This window comes from Nannobrachium achirus (assembly GCF_963921795.1).
Source record: "Nannobrachium achirus genome assembly, chromosome: 2".
Classification (NCBI taxonomy): domain Eukaryota; kingdom Metazoa; phylum Chordata; class Actinopteri; order Myctophiformes; family Myctophidae; genus Nannobrachium; species Nannobrachium achirus.
The window spans coordinates 58,185,449-58,205,664 of NC_137811.1; the positions used below are offsets into that span (position 1 = coordinate 58,185,449).

A 20,216-nucleotide genomic window follows, 5' to 3' on the forward strand; every position below is an offset into this window, starting at 1 on the left:
CAGCTATCATCATGATCAGTTTAATTACCATTTACTACTATGCTATACAATACAATTTCAATTTTCAATTCAAAGGAGCTTTATTGGCATGCGAAAACAACGTTTAAATTGCCAAAGCAAGTGTCACAAATAGGGGAAAATGGTGAACATAATACAGTTGGATCAGTTGGTTTACACAATGCTGTACCCCCTACTACAGCATTGTGTAAACAGAGCTATATCGCATTGTCAAATTTGTTATAAATAGCAGCATTATTTTCTCAAAATGCATTTAAAGGTAGCAGATCTGTTTCATACTGTATGTGCAGTAGGTCTAGATGTCAATGCATGGTTTGTAGTCCAGGCGGTTGTGTTATGTCACGTTTAATAGCATCCCATCTCTAATAGCCATAATAATGACAGTTTTTCTTCTGTGTGCTATCTATGCCTATGGATGGAAATTATGTAAGAAAAGTCTGTGTTGTGTCTGGCATGTTCCAATCATTGCCACTAGATGTCTCTAAAATCCATATCTTATTTGACAGCTCAAGCATGCGATTGGTTTGGTCTTGTTCAGTCGCTGCTTTTATCAATGGATCGAGAGCACATCGCATCGTTAAAGCCAAGGTTAAGACCAATTTTAAACTGTCTCTGTGCTATCTATCTAAACATGAAACAAAACGCTATAATGCATTAACAGAGCCTGCTTTCTGCTTAGCATGGCCAGCGAGCCAGAGACACGTTTTGCTGTTTGTATTGAGCCATGTTAGCCAATGTTTGTCAACGTTAGCTCTTAGCCCGTTATGATCCGTTATTAAACAACTTGGCTAGATCATTGATGATTGATCATTATGACAAAGGAAAGCAAATAAATGCGTGTTAATAATCCAAACATTTATTTTTGCTTTGAACAGACAGACACACATGACAGCATATTATGTTATAACAGCTAAACGTGACCTACATAATCATGTTCATGTAAATAGCTATATAACGTGAGTTGGCAGCCATCCCAATCATGTTTGTTTACAGTTGCTGGACACGTTATAATCATGTAACGTTAGACTTAGAGACAGTTGGACTTAAAGGAGTAGTTCACCCACAAAATTATTTTATATTTTATTTTATGTTTGTTTTCTATATCGATTACTTACATGGAGACTTGAATTCATGGATCTATCTTAGTTTTTGTTCCAATATTCCTGAGCCAATAATTTGATCATAATAATAAAAATCCTAATGTATCCTCCTACCTGAACCAGTATGGGTAATCACATTATTGTCTTAGAAATGCGACAAAAACAACAACAAAATAAATCATTGTATTCAAGTCTCCATGGGCTGAGTAATCGATAAAAGAAAGTCATTTTGGGGGTGAACTATCTCTAACAGTGGCAAACATGAAACACCAAAATACACTTGACAAAACTGTAATAACTATCTTGTCTTTAATGGTCACTGTCTCTTGTTTTCCCATTGCATAAGATAAGCGATGCTGTCATGACTCAGATGACTTGGATCCGCTGATAATTCACAACAGACATGTTTGTGACCTTCCTCTTGCGCTGTACTCTGAGGTGAGACCTTCAGTTGTTTACACACTCAAGAGCAGCCAGCATGTGCACTGTTGCCACTGTGGAAATAAATAAGCAGCCAGGCAGGTGGTCTACGAAGACGAGGCCAAAAGAAGTGACTAGGGTATAGGCCACAGTCATGAGAACTTTAAACATAAGCTCACAGTGATGCATTGTGAGCTTGTAGACCGGCTATTTTCAAAATAAAATCTTGAAGAAAAGAAAAGTGAAATATTTTGAAAAAGCTTCTGACACAAAACTGGTATGACACAACATATCTTTAGGTGGGAAAGGGGCTCGTTTACTATTACCGCCTATTATTACCCCTTCTGGGCCTTAGGCTGTCAAGAAGAGTTCTCCAAGCATCTCGGTCCTGAGCCAACATCTCCAGCCAGGGGCGTCAATTGGGTATGGCAGGGGTATGCAGCTGCCATACCCTGGGTCCAGGGAGGGAAATAAAAGTTACTTATAAAAAATATAAATCCATGAATTTCTCTTTATCTATCTGTGCTGGTTATTATGTTGTTAAATTACAGTAAATAACTACAAAATGGTCACTTTAACAAGGTATTATAATTATATTCTCTCCATCTTGATAGAATATTCCCAGGTTCTGTAGGTCAGCTGCACAGGTGCAATAAATTATTGTTAATTGTGGCACGTTTACTAACATGCCAAGTTTAGCTGCACTTGAACAACCGTTCCAGGCTGCCATATCCAGCCCAAGAAACCGTAGAAACAGGGAAAAATAGAATGTACTTCTTAAAATAAATGTATCATGTCTGTTGCTAAGGTATGGCAACATGACTGGTGTCTTCACTTGCACGCGCGCGAAGCCAGTCATGTTGCCATACCGTAGCTTTTTCTGAACTGACGCCACTGTCTTCAGCTGTCCCCAAGTGTGGCCCATTTTCTTGGCACCAAGTCTCAGCACCAGGTGTTCCGTGATCGTCCCCACGTTCTTTTCCCTTGGGGGGTTCGTTCCACTTGAGGGACAGTCTTGTGGAGGTGTTTGTTTTCTTGTGTGTGAGGCTTGTCAGCGGAGAAATATATACCGTATTTTCCGGACTATAAGACGCACAGGACTATAAGGCGCACTGTCAATGAATGGTCTATTTTTGAACTGTTTTCATATATAAGGCGCACCGGACTATAAGGCGCACATAATATACGCTACCGTTGCGTTATGCATCCAACAGATGGAGCTGTGCTAAAGGGAATGTCAATGTCAACTAGAAAAGAAAATTTCTAAGAAATTTTAAGTGTGCCTGCAGCTCGCTAAGTCTGTGCAACCTTGTGTAGCGGTTGGTGTTAGTGTTTCGTTTTGAGAGGGTCGTTCCCCCTGAAAAACACGTTTTGGCATGAAACGGTTACGTTTTGCGCGTTTGTGGTGCCCCCTATAGGTCGAAGTGGAAATGCTTTTGGTCGAAGTGGAAATGCTTTTGGGTATATGTTCAGTATAGCGCCCCCCACTTGTGGTTAAAATTTGGTGTTGACTGGATGTTTCGTTTGTGATTTATGGCTACTTCTTACAAAACGGGCTCCTCCCGCTAACTTTGGAACCCTGTTACGGAAGAACGGTATGGACTATCAAAATATCGTTTAAATATGTTTATCGCATGAGTCCATAGATCGTGTGTATCGATTTTTGTGACATTTGGAGAAAATATGTAGGAAAAGGAGCAAAAAGTGTGTTTTGAAGAAAATTCAAAATGGCGGAAAATCTATCCTGACGCAAATGGGCATGGCCTATATGAGGAGATGCGTCATGACCCAAGGAATCCAGGGAAAAAGGAATTTTAATTTTCCGACCCACGGTTCAAGAGTTACAGGCCGAAAGGTAAAGTGGACTGTTATAGCGCCACCATGAGGCCAACTGACGAAATTATTTTTTATTTAATCCTTGATATCATTATAAATCTCCTCTCCAAGTTTTGAAACTGTAGCCCCTATGGTTTGCGAGAAAAAAAATATTGAATGTGAGTTTTTGCGATTCCCATCATAAGTCAATGGGTAAAATTAATTCACTAATAAATTAATATCAATTAAACGATACAACTTTTCTCTTAGAAAAGTAATAGCACCCCATTCCCGGCCGAGCCGCACGTTTTGATGTATATATTGCGGCGGTGGCGTAAATCGTGCGGCAGTTATTACGTGCCGAAATTTGCAAGGAACTTAATTACTTAAGTATGGTATTGGATTACAATAAGTGTTTTGCCATTGCATGGCAGGCACACTTAATGAATGATCCATATATAAGGCGCACTGGACTATAAGGCGCACTGTAGTTTTTTGAGAAAATTAAGTGCGCCTTATAGTCCAGAAAATACGGTATACATTTTACGGTAAATGGTAAATGGTAAATGGTGCATTTATATAGCGCTTTTTATCCAAAGCGCTTTACAGAGATTGTGCATTACATTCACCCATTCACGCACACATTCATACACCGGTGGCGGAGGAAACCATGCAAGGCACCAACCTACTCACCGGGAGCAACTAGGGGTTCAGAGTCTTGCCCAAGGACCCTTCGACATTAACTCAGGGGGAGCCCGGATTCGGACTGGGAACCCTTCAGGAACCCTTCGTGCTCTAATAACGGTTTCTCTACCCCTGAGCTATGCCGCCCCCGGTCCTTGACATGAAAATGTCTGAGAGAACCGCCGGTTTAAATGACATTAGAAAACAAGCCCAAATAAGCCACTACACTTTAGAAACAAGCCCAAAAGAACACAACCTGCAACTAGTAAGTGAATATACAGAAAAACAAGACCCAAAGTTGATTATAATAAATGCAGTTGTTCTCAAACTTTTTAATTTCAAGGACCCCATTACTCTCTCAGTTACAGGCATGCAAGGGTCCATTTGGAACACCTCCAAGGAACAGTGAGGGACCCCACTTTGAGAACAACTGTTCTCCTAGCACACAACAGTGTTTCTCAAACTTTTACATCTCTCCTTAACTCTGACAGTATACAACTGGACCATAGCAGGCCCATTTGGTTCCATTTGTATACTGTGAGAGTTACAGACTTGTATGGGTCAATTTAGACCCCCTTAAAGGAACCCACAAAGTCCCTGGAATCCACTTTGAGAACCTCTGCCCAACATTCCACATTCCACTTGTCATGTTTCTCTGTGAATGTCGCCTGTTGGACTGTTGTTTCAATGATAATAATTACTGTGTGCCAACTAACGCATTTATAACTTTCGTCCACTTTTCAGATTTAACAGCAAACGCATTGCCACACAGTTTGTCCAGCAGAGAGCTCTGTCAGGGGCAGATGCCATTAATGCACTTAGACCATTTTACTTTGCGGTCCATCCTGACTTCTTTGGACAGTATCCAAGGGAAAGGGTAAGTGATCAAATGGCCCAAATATTATGTATTGGTCAACACTGTATGTTAATCAAATACATCAAATAGCCTACCTTATACCATGGTTTGCAGGAAGTGAATGAAAATTCACTCAAGAGGCTAAATGGCTACTTGGAAACCCTTCAGAAGCCTGGGGCACGCTCACTGCAACCAACTAAACTCACCTTCTATGTTAGGGAAACGAGAGACCACAGTGATATTCAGCAAGACCTCGTCCCCTCTGGTATGCCTTGTTTACTCATCATTACAAAGTATTCTCGTCGTTTAACTCAGTGGTTCTCAAATTTGGGGGGGGGGGGGGGGGGGGGGGGGGCAAATAATTTTGGGGGGTCCCCACTCCCCAGATGATTCACTTAAATGTGCACCATTGTTTTCTCACTCAACAGTAAACAAACCAACATACAGGGTATATCTGCACGTTTCTAAAGTGATAATTTAAGGACTTTTTAATACCTCTAAAATGACAAATTATTGGCCAAATTGTCAAATATTAGAGGCAGAAATTGTGAAAATAGCAGATCTACATGCTCACAACGCCTCGCAAACCAATGTTTAATTTGTAGTTCTGCTATTTTCACAATAGAACCATGTTATACAAAATGTAATGCCTCAACTCGTAGGGTGAGGGGGTCCCCAGTTCAAATATTACTATTTTGGGTGTCGCGGCCTCAAAAGGTTGAGAACCACAACCAAGATTGTTTGTTTTATAAAGTCAAATGCAAGAATATTGTCACCGTCGGGCAGAAACCTCGTATCTCCAAGTTTCAAATGTGTAAATCTTTTCACAAAGCAAAGCCCTGCTTCATCATACAAGGCCGTCACACACAAGTAGCGAAAACAGCAGATCTACAAGCACACAACGTCTCGCGGTGCGAGGCGTTGTGAGCTTGTAGATCGGCTGTTTTCACTAGTTTAATTCATTTCTAAAATGATAAATACAAAACAAACGGTTTTGGACATACAGTACAAGGTTTCCACTCGACAAACGACGATATCCTGGTGCAAACTTTCCCCATGCAGGGTTCCGGTCGGTGAGTTTTACCCTGCACACCAAGGACATGGTGAGCACAGTGATGAACGTGTTGACGTCCTGCAGTCTCTCTGTCAAGCACATGGAGGACCTGAAAACCAGCAAAGAGACAGCCAAAAGGCCCCCAGAAGCTGGGATACCCTTCTACAGACCCATCAAATGGGACAAGACCTACTATACGTTCACTGGCTTCAGAGATCCTGAGCAGGAGCTAGAGCAGGCCAAGAGAGTAGAGCCAACGCTCAGGTTGGTACGTTGCAGCAGTGGTGGACAAAGTACTCACATTATTTACTTAAAAGGATCCCTGACTAGTAAGCCATGTAGGCCTTAATATGTTATAATAACCCTCTTTAACCAAAATATACCATTTAAAACACTTTGAGAAAAAAGTTCATATTTTCAACCCATGGGGGAGCCGGTGTCAGTGTCCGTCGCAAGCAGTGATGACGGCATAGATGCTTTTTGGGTGGTCGGGCCCATAGGGTTAATATGGAACGTCAAAACAACGTTTTCTTTACTGTATTTAAAACATTGTCTTGATGCTCAGATTAACAGTATGAAGTAGGGTGGTGCTTTTCTGTTCTGTTCATATCAAGTACGATGTTTTGCCGTGCCTGTAAAGTGTTTAATTCAACATTTAAAACTTGTTTACACCGCCATTTTAAATGGGCCGACCACCCAAAAGGCATCTGTGACGTCATCACTGCTTGCGACGGACAACCCATGGCTCCCCCATGGGTTGAAAATATGAACTTTTTTCTCTCAAAGGAAGACATTTTAAGTTTTTTAAATGGTATATTTTTGGTTAAAGAGGGTTATTATAAGTTAACATATTAAGGCCTACATGGCTTACTAGTCAGGGATCCTTTTAAGTAAAAGTATCAATACTGCAATATAGAAATACTCTGTTAGGGCACGGTCACACCCCAGTACCTATGAGAGTGGATTCCCGATTCCGCCAATGAGAATGGAGCGTGTTTTGCAGAGATCCAAGTACTGTCAGAAAGCTGCTCCATTCCCATTGAAATGCATTGGCGGAATGGAGAATCCACTCTCTTAGGTACTACTTTGGTGTGACCGTGCCCAGTAAAAGTAAAAGTCTGGAATTCACAATGTGCTTGAGTAAAAGTACAAAAGTATTGGCATCAAAATGTACTTAAAGTACCAGAAGTAAAAGTACTCATTATGAAGAATGTTCCATTTCAAGTTTTCAACGTCTTTTGAAAATGGCAGATCTACAAGCATCACGGCACATTGTGAGTATCTGCTATTTTCAAATAGTGAAAATTGATATATGGCTGACTAATGTATGTTTTGTAATAATAATTGAAATCTCCAAGTAAGTAATGTAGTGTAGTAAAATAACAATTTGAATCTGAGATGTAGTGGAGTTGAAGTAAAAGAATTGGAAATACAAATACCTAAACATTTACAGAAGTAAATCTACTTAGTTACTTTACACCACTGGGTTGCAGCAAAAAACGATCTTGCTTTTGATGTTGTTTTTTCCCCTTTTTAAAAATATATACGGTACATAAATATCGTTTTATGTCACCGCCTTAACATGTGTTCCCTTTTTTAACCCTTTTTATTCATTGTTACATTTCAATTTAATCATATACCATGTCACCTCCTGCACGAGGTGTTATGAATTAACAGAGCTGTATGTTCCAAGAAAAAAGAAAAAAAGAAATTGTGGGTCCCAGAACCACTGCTCTACACCAAACCATATAGGGATGCTGGGGTTGTGAGAATTTTGTAATTTCAAAAATGTAATTCTACATTTATTTATTTATTCATTAAAAAAAAGAAAAAAAAACAGCTTAACACAGCGGGTGCCCACGAGGTGTCTACGCGACAATTTCTTTGATGTCGCTGGAGGCCCACGACGCGTTGGACGCGTTTACTGTAATTACAGTATAACTTTATATCTCACCGTTAGGTCGGGGCTACGCCTGGATGTAGCCCATTAGTCGCTTCGAGTCGACGCTGAGAGCATCGCGCGGCCGTTTTTCTCCGTATACTCCAATGCATTTCCCCATCTTTAAAGCCCTTTATCTCCGATGTTTGTTTTATGGCTAAAACTGTGGCCGCGTGCGGCAAAATGTCCAAATTTTGATCGGCAGTGAACAGCTATGATCAACACTATACAGTAAGTTACACAATAACATCCTGTCTGCGCTCATGTGACCAAGTGACGTCATCACGCATGCATTGACGCCAGAGGCGTAGCCATGGGTGGGCCTGACTAGGCCTAGGCCCACCCATTTCGTTTTTGTGCCCACCCAAAAAAATAAAATAAAAAATAAAAAATTATATATTTTTTTAATTTTATTACATATATTATATTTTTTATAGCATATTAAGTCATTTTGATGATAGTCGCATCCTTACAACAACTAAAATAACATAACATCATCATGTGGACGCTATAATGTGCAACAAGCGTCCTTCCCTGCTCGCAGCCAAGCATGTCTAGACTAGTGTGTCATGTAATTCTAATTTAGTCCATTTACTTCCTGTAAGTAGTCGACTTAAAAATAAAACCAATTGCTTATATATCATCATATTACGGCAGGGTCTTATTTTGAAATCCACCGTTACAGGAAATGCTTAAGCGTGTTGGGCTACTTGTCAAGAGTTGTTGCAGCCTGCACAATGTATACAGGATTCACGTGGATTATACTGACTCAAGCTTTTTGACTAATCTAAAGTTCATATTCATGATATGAAACCATGCTCCTGGGACTTAAAACAATACACAGCGTTTGAAAGCAGCAATAGGTGAGTGAGACTGGTTAATTACGTTCTGCTGGCTTGGCTGTTTTTGTTGTGGGAGAGGGAGAAGCGTCAGAGCTCTGATAAAAAGTTGACGGTGCAATTAAACATTTCGGTCTTTTCTCTTCATAGTTGTTTATTTTGTCTTGCACCAGTGACTAGGCTACTGGGTCAGTCTGCAATATCTCTCTGTGATACATTAGCGTTGTGCTCCGTGTGTATAGTCTTATACTAACAGGAGTGTTGTCAATTAAAATAAGCATCTCATGCCGTCATGTTACCGGCTTCTTCTCTAATATGCCATTCTGTTTTTGCACGGCTGGAATGACCCGCGCATCACTAGTGGACACCACGCATGAATTGATTATTTAATCATGCAAACCCGACCCAAATCGCACCAGAAGACCCGATCCGACCCGAAAAACATGGATTTTTTTTCGCGCACCCAGGCCCACCCAGTTGGGCTCAGGCCCAGTCGCCGGTTCGATTCTGTCTACGCCACTGATTGACGCAACAGGGCCTCGTATTCTTCTATGGAAGTGCTATGGGGGCACTCAGAGGGGATGACTGGCGCCACCTGGTGGGCAGTCGATGTGTTAATTAGGGTAGCCTTGTTGTGGCTCTGGCAGTTGATCGAATATGACTCGTCTTGTCTCGCACACCTCTCCCAGTCACTTGGATAGGTAGACAGCACTACTTTGGCAGGGTTTCAGAAGGAAGCCATCTCAGTTTTATTGATGTAGTATGACTTTATCCCTAAAACAAACATAGAGGTAATGTGATGATGGTAAATAATTTGTGATGGTGACCAATTGAAGAAATGTCTATTCTTGCCCCCAGCACATGGCTGAGAAAAAATGAGCCTACAGCTTCGAAGAAGCACAGGGCTAGTCTCCCTCGGCGAGAAGAACTGAAGAGACTGAAGAAGGAGCTGTGTCAGAAGTTTGCCTTGGCTGATATCAGGTTAACATTACATCCCATGCTGATCTTTAACATTCTTATACTAACTAACTAGAGTAGCAAAGTTACGGCAATGTCCTGCATTTAAAGATTGACCTTCCAAGGGATGCTACACATTGCATTAACGAACAAATGCTCTGCAAAGAAAAATATATATGATAACCAGTAAGACTCCCTAATCGGGAGATAAGCGTGATTTTAGGGCAAAAGGTGTAGGAGCAGTGTCCAAAAATGTGTTTGAAAAAATCAGCCTGATGGTGGCGCTATATGGGACAAATCCATGTTGATGAGATGAGTGTAGACATAGTGTGTACCGATTTGCGTGATTTTAGGGCAAAATATGTAGGAGCAGTGTCCAAAAAAGTGTTTTAAAAAAATCGTCCTGATGGTGGCGCTATATGCAATCAATCCACTCCTGACCTGCAGGTGGCAGCGCAGCTGGGGAGTCACCCACAGGTGCTGTCAGCTTCAGAGTCTCAGCCGGCTCTCTCAACAGAATCCAGAGGCTTTAATCAACCTGCGAGGTACTGGCACAGCCACCACACAGCCACTCTCACATTGAGGTGTAGCATTTCACGGGTCCTTATGCATTCTGCATGGTCAGAAATTAGATCAATCCTCACCCATTATTGGAGATTACTTGGTAATAACTTACTGTTTTTCCTTTATATACGCTACCCTCTTTTAAGGACACACAATAATATACACTGACCAGTCTGGGATGAACGCCTCAGGACATGTCATGCTGGGAACGATGGATGTTCATCATCACTGGACCAAGGTAACCGCTGAGGTCCTCAGATTTGACCAGCCTGTGTTATCCCGTCTGTGTAGCTTTCTGATTGTAGGCTTGTCATGTTAATGATGATCATTAAATGATGCAAATAAGTAAATACATTACGTTTTTATCCATGTGCACTCAGATCTTTGAGAGATTGCCCAGCTACATGAGCCTGCAGCAGCAGACGGAGTGGCTCAAGGAGAGGATCAGCCTCCTCCTGGGTGGCATCCAGGTATAGGGATGGGAGTCATGAGACAATAATCGTTATTAGCGTTTATCGTGATAAAAAACACTCATAATAATCGTATCGTGGATATTTAATTTATCGTGAAATTGTCCTCTGTCATGCATTGGGATGAATTCACCTTTTATTTGCTGAGCTGCATATCCGGTACAACTTAAACCCTCTATAACTGGTCAAACTGACCTGGAAATAACGCACTTGATGCAGTCTCTTTTTCACTCTTTACCATATCTCTTTGCCAAAAAATCAATCAAACGTGACGCGTTGTGAGCTTGTAGATCTGCTATTTGTTGCCGAATGTTCCCCAGGATAATTGATGTTGGGGATATTTCGATTATCGCGTAAATAACAATTTCTTTGGTCACAGTAATGGTGATCTGAGATCTTCATACAGTATGGTCCCCAGGGCCGTTTTTAGCTATAGGCGGTATAGGCGGTCGCCTAGAGCGGCATCCTAGAGGGGGCGCCGAGGGGGCGCCGAAATGGAGGGAGTGGACCCAAAACCGGCCCAAAACCGACTAAATTCACGGCAAAACCCGCAAACCCACTCCCGCGGGGGGGCGCATTCGAGAGAGCTCGCCTAGAGCGCCGATTAGACGCACTACGGCCCTGATGGTCCCATCCCTACATCCAGGTCATCCATGGCGAGAGGCTGGGGCCCGTTCAGCCCATAGAGGAGCACTACAGTACCCTCAACGCCTTCCACAAGAGGCTGCTACCTCGACGGCTCTCTCTGCACCCCAGGAGCCTGCAAGGACTTGCTATGACCTTGGAGAAGTTAGTTGATTGTATTAGCCATAAAAGATGTATCTTGATATATACAACATGCAGTCTGTTGAACTTGTAGTGCTTATTCAGGGAGAGGTTTGAAAAAGAGATTTTGGCTTGCTTGAGCATGCAAGATGCCCACTATTTTGTGTTGATTTCAGTGACCGCTCCACCCCCAGTCTTCACGAGATGGGCCAGTTTATTATTCCGACTAACTGTGGCCCTCTGGAGCTGCAGACCTTCCTGCAGAGCCACGCGCTTGAAGCCAGGAAACGCATCAAACGCAAAAACCAGTGAGTGACCTTTTCTGTGCACATGTCTGTCTGTATAAAGCTCACGACGTGTCGCATTGTGAGCTTCATATAGATCTGCTATTTAAACTATTTTCTTTTATTTGTTTGTTTATTGGAATGTCTTTTTGCCTATAAGGGAATAGATTATTATAGATTATTAATCAAATCTGTTGTTTTATTTTACAATCGATTCAATTATTTAGTCTGATTAACTGTTGCACCCCTGTCTGTAATTATCAGGCTGCAAGCAGAGGAGGAGGCAGTAATGAAGGACTGTGTCCAGAGCTTGTCCCTTAGAGACCTTTCAAAGGAGCCCAGTATCACCTCCAGCCAGATGATCCCTTGCTGTAAACGGCTTCTGGAGCAGCGGTTGCCCCTCATGCAAGGCTTACACATTTGTGTTTCCCACTTCTACTCAGTCATGCAGGACGGGGACCTGTGCATCCCCTGGGACTGGAAGACATGAGCTTCTACTCAGTCATGCAGGACGGGGACCTGTGCATCCCCTGGGACTGGAAGACATGAGCTGGAGACGAACAGCGCAGGGTTCGGATATCTGATGTAATCTATCTTCTCAACCTGGGCTCATCCGCTGAGCAGCACTTTACCCCTTTTTACTGAAAAGGTCAAAAAGAAGTATGGGCCGTGCAGGTGCCATATACTGTAGGTTTTCATGACCAGACAGAATCGATTTCTTTAGGTCAGTCTGTGTTCTGACAAGAAATGTTTTGTAAAAAATGAATTTATATTTTTGTTATTGTATTTACTCCTGAGGCTCCTGGTGTGTTAAGGAAGAGAATAAAGAAACATTTTAATCAAGTTACATTTCTGCACAAATTCAGTGAAGGTAACTGTACAGTCAATTAAATGACCATAACTGTGTAACTTTTTTATACTGACATAATCACCTTCTAGAATGGAAAGAGTGAAATATACTGCCAAATATAGTTTTGACAAGACAATCCCAAAGATATATCAACGGTTATTAAAGAACAACTGTTTTTTTTACAATAAGGGTTCATATTTTAGATTGTAATTAGAGAAATGAAAAGATGAGTGTTCAAATGTTTTCATTTACTTTCTATCGTTTTAGCGATTTTAATGATTATGATTTCAGTTTTCAAGATTAGCCCTATTCACGACCCGCCCACTCAGCATCCCCCGGGTGCTGAAGTCCCGTTTTGAAGGGGTAAATCCTACCATAGCCTATGGAGTTAGCACAGAAATCGCAAATTTAATGCAATTTCCGAATAGTAAAGTATAAAACACGGCTAGCATGATCAAGAACACAAGATACCAAAACGGCACAAAGCACTATAATTTACTTTACTGTTAGAAATAATGATTTGTTGGCTTTAAATCCAGTATAGTTTCCCCTTCTAAATTGAAGTCAGCACCCGGGGAAAACTGAGAAACGGAAGTAGGTGGGCGGGCCATGAATAAGGCTCATTGCGGTGTATCTTGGTAATGCGACATATTTATAGCCACTTGTCTTGTACGCATGCCCCCACCCACTAAAATCAAAATCATTAAAATCGCTAGAAAGCAGCAAATTAAATATTTTAACTCATCTTTTCTTGTATCTCTAATTACAATCTAAAATATGAACCCTTGTTGTAAAAAACCCAAGTTGTCCTTTAAGATATGTTACAGTTTGACACTCAAGAGAGAACCTTTATGTTACACAACTCTCTCTTTGTTTTTCCATTTTATATCACAGCACATTTTTCAACACAAGTGTTCTGTATTCCTGGCATAGCCACTAGTTGGTGACTTTGGCATTGTGAAGGCTGGTGAATGTAACGAGTCCACAATGTGCTTCAAGTATTTATATATTATATTGCAATTAAAAGGTAGTATAGAACTTGTACAGTAAGTTGCAGCCTGGCTGCAAAGGCTGTGTTTGGACTGGAAAAAACTAAAAGGAATTTCATACTGTAATTTAGTTCACTGTTCAGTCCAGACAGACGTGTGGTTTCCTAAATTGCATTTTAATCTTGTGTTTTACTTTAACAGGCTCTGATCCAAACAATTTTGCTCCTAAAATAATAATAAATTAAAAACTTTTTGACTTGTTTATACTACTAGAAGCTGGGCCGCCCGAACTCGGAACAATGAAAATAGGGAATGAATGCCCCGCCCTTTAATGCAAACCCCATTATACCTGTTTTCATAGGACCCGTTTTGACCATCTGTCTGCCTGTGTCCATTTATGCCCATATATGGAGATATCTGTATCTGTCTGTCTGTCTGTCTGTCGGCGTCCATTTTATGTCCATATATGGAGATCACTGCAGTTATAGTTCTGGGTCCATTTTATGCCCATATATGGAGATATCTGTCTATCTGCGTCCATTTTATGCCCATATATGGAGTATCTGTCTGTGCCTCCAACTGTGTTGCAGACACAGTGCCGGTTCCCCCTTTAATGCAAACCTCATTATACCTGTTGTCATAGGACCCGTTTTGAACATCTGTTTGCCTGTGTCCATTTATGCCCATATATGGAGATATCTGTCTGTCTGCGTCCATTTTATGCCCATATATGGAGATCTTTGACCATCTGTTTGCCTCTGTCCATTTATGTCCATATATGGAGATATCTGTATCTGTCTGTCTGCAATCCATTTTATGCCCATATATGGGGGCATTCATTTTATGCCCATATATGGAGAACGCGCGTGCCCGTGGGACGAACGGTTCTCGAGATACGTGGATTACATACATACATACACACTCACAGAGATTTTTTGTTGACTCATGTGGCGTACGTGATGTCAGAGCCTTTTATGAAGTGATGTCACAATGAGTCAGAGCTTTCGCCGATTTCCTCCGGAACAGCCTGATGTCAACAATCAACCCCGCATAAGGAGATTCCGAACGTTTCGCGCCGGTTCGGGAAAACCGCGCGTCGGGTCGGGTCGAGACCCGGCACTGCACTCCGTGCCGCGGCGGGGAACGCGCGTGCCGAATCTGAAGCCGGTGGGACGAACGGTTCTCGAGATACGCGGATTACAGACAGACAGACAGACAGACAGACACACACGCAGAGACTTCTCGCATTTATAGATAGATTACTGATATATTACTGATGTTTCCTTAAATGTACCTTCACTGCAACATAGTTGTGGCGGGTGGGCGCACCGACATGCCCATAAAAGGACTGGCATACATGCATAATGCATGTCCTTCATGCATTGTTCAGACTCACAGAGGTCCAGAGGAAGTGCAGTGATCAGTCAGAAGTTGGTTGGATCTGTGGTTTTCCAAATATAGATAAATCTGCAAATCTCCATATACAGTATGGAGAGTCCTGATGTCTTCAAGCTGTGTCCCTTTCATGCCCATATATGGAGATCTTTGTGAACGTGTGTATATCTATCTATCTATCTCCCTTTAATGCCCATACTGTATAGTATATGGAGATTCCTGACGTGATTAATATAATTTCATGGTACTGACGTCATAGATAAATACATAGGATGATAATCTCTGCATGTCTGATCTGTACTTTCTCGTATCTCAAGAACCATCTGACCCGATAGACTTCAAATTCGGTGTGCAAGCATGTCGCTGAAGACTCAAGGTAGTGCCCAGTGTGATGTCGCTCAGATCAGCGGTTCTCCACAAATATTTATAAATCCAATAATCTCCATATATAGAGATCCCTGATGCAATAAATAAACATCAGTGGTTTTCAACCAGTGGTTCTTGAGGGGGACCCAGCAAAATGATGGAGAGTTGGTAACCAAATGGACCCTTGAGTAAAATGGAACATGTGGTTTCATTTTACGCTCTCAAGAGTTACTAAATGTACAAGAAGTCGACAAAATTTGAGAATGGAGAAGAGTTGTTATTTAGATCAACGTTTGCTATGGTAACATCAATACAGCATGGAATTGTGGACAAAATCTTATCCAATCGATAAAATAGAAATGTCATCAAATGGTGGTCCATGGTTCAAATGCTGAATAAATAATCATGGACCTTGATGTGAAGACCCACTGATATACATGCAAGTCTTGGGCACAGCACTAGGCCTATTAGTACTCTGTCAACTAGGTACTCACACTAGTGAGAAAAGAAACAGTTCCTTTTGTTTGTTTTTGGTTCCTACTACTTGAACACGACCCCGTTACAGCTAAACCCCGCATTCTCTGGCCATAATCTTCTTACTTATAGGGATCCCAAACTATCCATGGGGTCTATCAGGCAGAAATGCCCCTGTCCAGTTTCCCCAGCAGAACCGAGCAGCCCTCATAGAAGAGTGGAGCCCATAAGCCTATGGATTTTACGCTCTGTCACGTCTTTGTTGTGTTTTTCTTTTCTTTTTTAAATCAATCTGTTAGTTGTCATTACACACACATCCATGCCATCGTTGTCCCACACGTCTCATCATTTTGACAGAGCATCTTTTCGATGGCACATCTTTTCGACACGGGTGAATGTTAACCTGGTGAAATGCTAACCTGCTGACACTGGTGAATACTAACCTGGTGAATGTTAACCACTATTGCCTAAACCTAACCCAAACCCTAACCCTAACCTCAGTGAAACTATGCCTAAACCTAACCCTTAGTCGAAATGATGGGCTGTCGAAAAAGCGAGAATTCCCAGTCCCACACGAGCAGCCACACTCTGCTAATCAGATGCTATTCTGTGATTGGCAGTTGGGCCGAATGCTCACCCCAAAACATGATTCATGAGACTGTGAAGGCTTGTGTGGGACAACCACGGCATGGATGTGTTTGTAATGACAACTAGTAACACATTCATGAAAAAAAGAAAACACTTTTGACAGCAACAAATAGTGTAAAAGCAATAGGCTTATGGGCTCCACTCTATGCTATGAGGGCTGCTGGGTTCTGCTGGGGAAACTGGACAACAGGGGCATTTCTGCCTCATAGAGCCAAGGACAGTCATTTGGGATCAATATAAGTAGGAAGATTAGCCTAGATGTTATTTAGTACAGAGTTGTCCTTTATATATTGTTCAGTGTTCTGTATTGTTAGTCTAGTGTTGTGTTTGTAGTTTGTGTACTTTGTGTGACTGTGTTCTACTTTCTGTACAGTAAATCTCACTGTAAAGTCTTTGTTAATTGTCCATCTTGCCACCTGCGTTTGGTTTTGAGTTTTGTGTTCCTGCTTTTGCGTCCTGCCTTTAAGTTCGAGAATCATTCCTGACAGTAGAGGTCACTGAGGCTGGCGGTCTTGCGGGCTTTCTCTATGAGGGCACGGAGCTTGAACTGCTTCCGGGACAGGAGACGCACGTGCTTGAGGAAAACCTCCAAGTCTATGACCCCCCTGCGGAGGGCCTCTCCCAGGTAGAAGACGGTATCCTCGATTGCGTTCTCCTCCGCAAACAGATTCAAGATCTGTTTGTACAGCGGCGCTGTGGGCACGATCACATCATCGATGTCACTGCACTCTGACAGGTTCTCCATCTTCTCTAGCGCCTTGCTCAGCTCCTCATCCTTTCTCTTCAGTAGCTCAATGTTCTCATCTACAGCAGCCGTTTCCTGCTCCATTCGTGAGTACATATCCTCGTGTTTCTGGTGACTCCACTTCAAGTCCTCCTCTGTCTGCTTCAGGGAGTCCAGCTCGGGCTGAGCTCTGGCCATCTCCTCCTTCATCTTCCAGCGGAGCTTGCTGGTCACGGCAGAAATCAGAGAAGCGCGGACGGTGTCCTCACAAATCGGGCCTTCTCTGCTGGGGCCCACTGTGGAGACGGGGATCTGAGGAGGGTAGTGCACAGGCGGACCAGCTGTGGCTGGATACGAGTTCACCCCAGGGTATTGGTACCCTCCGGGGTAAGTGGCAGGGTTGGGGTTTGGTGGTCCATAGGATGCGACTGCAGGGGTCCCAGGCATGTATGCAGGAGTAGGGGGACGTGCTGCCTGGAAAGCTTGGTATGGGATACTGGTGTGGGGTATTGGAGTTGTGGGCCGGGAGTACACAGGAGGTTCCTCCCCAAACACCACAATCATCACCTGGATCAGGCCATACAGATCCGACGCTGGGTGTTTCCACTCGTGCAGATATGGCAGAAAGATCTTGCCATTGGCATCGATGTGCTTGCCACGTTTGATCTCCATGGTACTTGTAGGCTTGACAAAACATATAGGAGCGTCGTGTGGGTACGTGTCTAGTAGCCACAGCCACACTGGGATGTTGTACACTTGACTTCTGTAGCTGATTGGGATTGTTCCTCTTAAACTCATCAAGTCTCTTGTGGAACCATCATTGAAGACATAGGCATCCATTTCAGGCTTCAGGTCCTTGTACTGGGAGATGACATTCATTATCTCACGGACAGTCAAGTCTCTATATTTGCACTGCTTCAGCAGCTTCTTCAGAGCACCTTCATTGAGAACTGTAATGTTTGACGCCATAAAGCATGAAAACAAATAAATGAAAGGACTACAATGTGATAGCCAAACCACTGAACAACCTCTCACTATATATTTACACTCCCTCAGTGACATATGACTTACATGTATAAGCGTCATGAATGCCATATATGGGGAAGACCAAAATGAACCTTGCATCACCACCAGGGTCTTTATTATGTAGATTCTATTTACTGAGGAACTAATCTATACAGTACAAATATTGTCCACAAAATGTCCTGTATTTTGAGTGTTGCATGCATTAGTACTGCTTAATGATAACATGTCTACATGTTATCAGTTTCCAGTATCCATGTTATCAGTTTCCAGTATTCATTCCTAAATTTAATGTGACATAATCACATATTTTAGATAAATAAATGCTTATTGGTTTATACTGTACTCTATCTATATCATTGTGTTATGCAGTGCTAAATGTAAAATCAGTGTGTGAAGTGATGCAACGTTAGACATTATCAAACAATTGGTGGACAAAATGGACAAGGATGTTTTCAGGCTTAGTTTCATAGCTGGTTGAAACCATCTCCAAACCATCGGTATTCAGCAGTGTGTGGGAGCAATTGATATGTTGATAAACCTGATGAGACTTGAAATGTACTTACTATACGTGACTCTACTAACAGACAAACAATGCTATCAGTAATGTAGCCTATCAGGGCACGGTGGCGCAGTGGTTAGTGCTTCGCCTCACAGCTAGAAGGTCCTGGGTTCGATTCCCGCTGGGGGACGCTGTGGGTGTTGGGGGCGTGTTCCTCACTCCGCGTCATCAGCGCCCACACCCTAGGTGGGGTTGGCGATAGGGCCTTTCTGTGTGGAGTTTGCATGTTCTCCCTGTGTCTCTCCTGGGCCTCACAAAATCATGCAGTAGTCCTGGTCTCAAAAATGCCTCCCCCTGGCCAGCCGGGGTGCCTGATGGAGGGGAAAGGAACTGGTTGGAATAACGTGTTCCTTCCACGTGCTACGTCCATCCAGGGAGAGCAGCACCCAGTATTACATAGGCACTGGGTGAAAATGGCTTACAAAATCGTAGGATAAAATTTAGAAAGAAAAAAATAATAATAATGTAGCCTAATTTATGTATTTTATATTTTACTTTAGCCAAGTGTAGTTCTGTATTATCCCGATGAACCACGTTTTGACACCGTTTCTTTCTTGAGAAACATATTTAGTTTGACAAAACTGATTAAAGTTTAAAAGGAACCCAAATAAAACTTTTACGCTTTGGAGCATGATCCAGTGTGCAGGCCTTTTACCAATAGGCTATGGTTTTACAAGACTGTTGTGTCTACAATTTACTGGATGTGCAAAATGCAAAGCAAATTGATTCTAGTCTAACCTGAAAATGCCCAAAACATGCATTGTGAATGTGAACTGCACAGGCAACATCAAGGGCACCTGTGCGAAGTGAGCGGTGCAAACATGATGCACGTGCATATTTCCTTGTATGGGCTGTTCTGTCTGTGACGTTAGTTAGGCTACTTTGTTTAAAAATGTTTTGGCTGACACACACAAAGTTAAACAGGAGCGGTTTGCACCTCTCAAAACTGTCTGGGGAACATGTTGTTGTAAAACAAAAAACAAATCAAGATGGGCCTTTTGTCGTCGTTTAATTTCAGACAATGACAATTTCTCTTTTGTAAGCATTATCACTCAATGAATTCTGAAGAACTAGTGGATGCGTGAGGGGTAGGAGCAGGTTCCTCTGCAGACTGGGGACGAAGTGAAAAAGCATATCTATTGGCCATGATTCCAACACCTTCAATCAGTGCCAGAATGATGCCACCAATGGCTGCAGAGCCCACCATGGCTGCAGGTCCACTTCTTGCAGCAAGAACAGCTCCAGTCATGGCCCCACTCATGATTGGGTTCCAGGAATCCTCCTTCTGTCTCACTTTTGTGAGACCACAATCGAACGTGGAAAAGAGGCCTCCCCATACAGCAAACGAACCTCCTATATGAGGGACTCTGGTCCTGATGGAAGTGAAGCTACCGTTCATTCTGTTGCGCATCCCTGCAGG

The 20,216-nt window shown here is 42.4% G+C and overlaps 2 protein-coding genes across 2 annotated transcripts; one reads left to right on the top strand and one right to left on the bottom strand.

The window, feature by feature from the left end:
• The first annotated feature begins 570 nt into the window (after window positions 1–570).
• On the top strand, window positions 571–12,563 carry tcaim (T cell activation inhibitor, mitochondrial). Its single transcript, XM_080748714.1, has 12 exons — window positions 571–606; window positions 1,465–1,556; window positions 4,782–4,914; window positions 5,008–5,158; window positions 5,956–6,211; window positions 9,584–9,706; window positions 10,130–10,227; window positions 10,393–10,484; window positions 10,627–10,716; window positions 11,363–11,505; window positions 11,658–11,789; window positions 12,030–12,563. Exons 2-12 carry the CDS (start codon window positions 1,522–1,524, stop codon window positions 12,253–12,255), a joined length of 1,479 nt encoding a protein of 492 aa, XP_080604840.1. The 5' UTR covers window positions 571–606; window positions 1,465–1,521; the 3' UTR covers window positions 12,256–12,563.
• A 4,399-nt stretch (window positions 12,564–16,962) lies between these two features.
• LOC308299124 (tumor susceptibility gene 101 protein-like) lies at window positions 16,963–18,180 on the bottom strand (the record flags this gene model as incomplete). Its single annotated transcript, XM_080742847.1, has 1 exon — window positions 16,963–18,180. The coding sequence occupies one exon, from the start codon at window positions 18,178–18,180 to the stop codon at window positions 16,963–16,965; it is 1,218 nt and encodes a 405-aa protein (XP_080598973.1).
• Between the last annotated feature and the right edge of the window lie 2,036 nt (window positions 18,181–20,216).

Coding starts and splice junctions, on each gene's coding strand:
- tcaim (XM_080748714.1), top strand. CDS start 1,522: ATGTTTGTGACCTTCCTCTTGCGCTGTACTCTGAG. Junction 5,159..5,955: donor GCAAGACCTCGTCCCCTCTG/GTATGCCTTGTT, acceptor TTCCCCATGCAG/GGTTCCGGTCGGTGAGTTTT. Junction 11,790..12,029: donor CGCATCAAACGCAAAAACCA/GTGAGTGACCTT, acceptor TGTAATTATCAG/GCTGCAAGCAGAGGAGGAGG.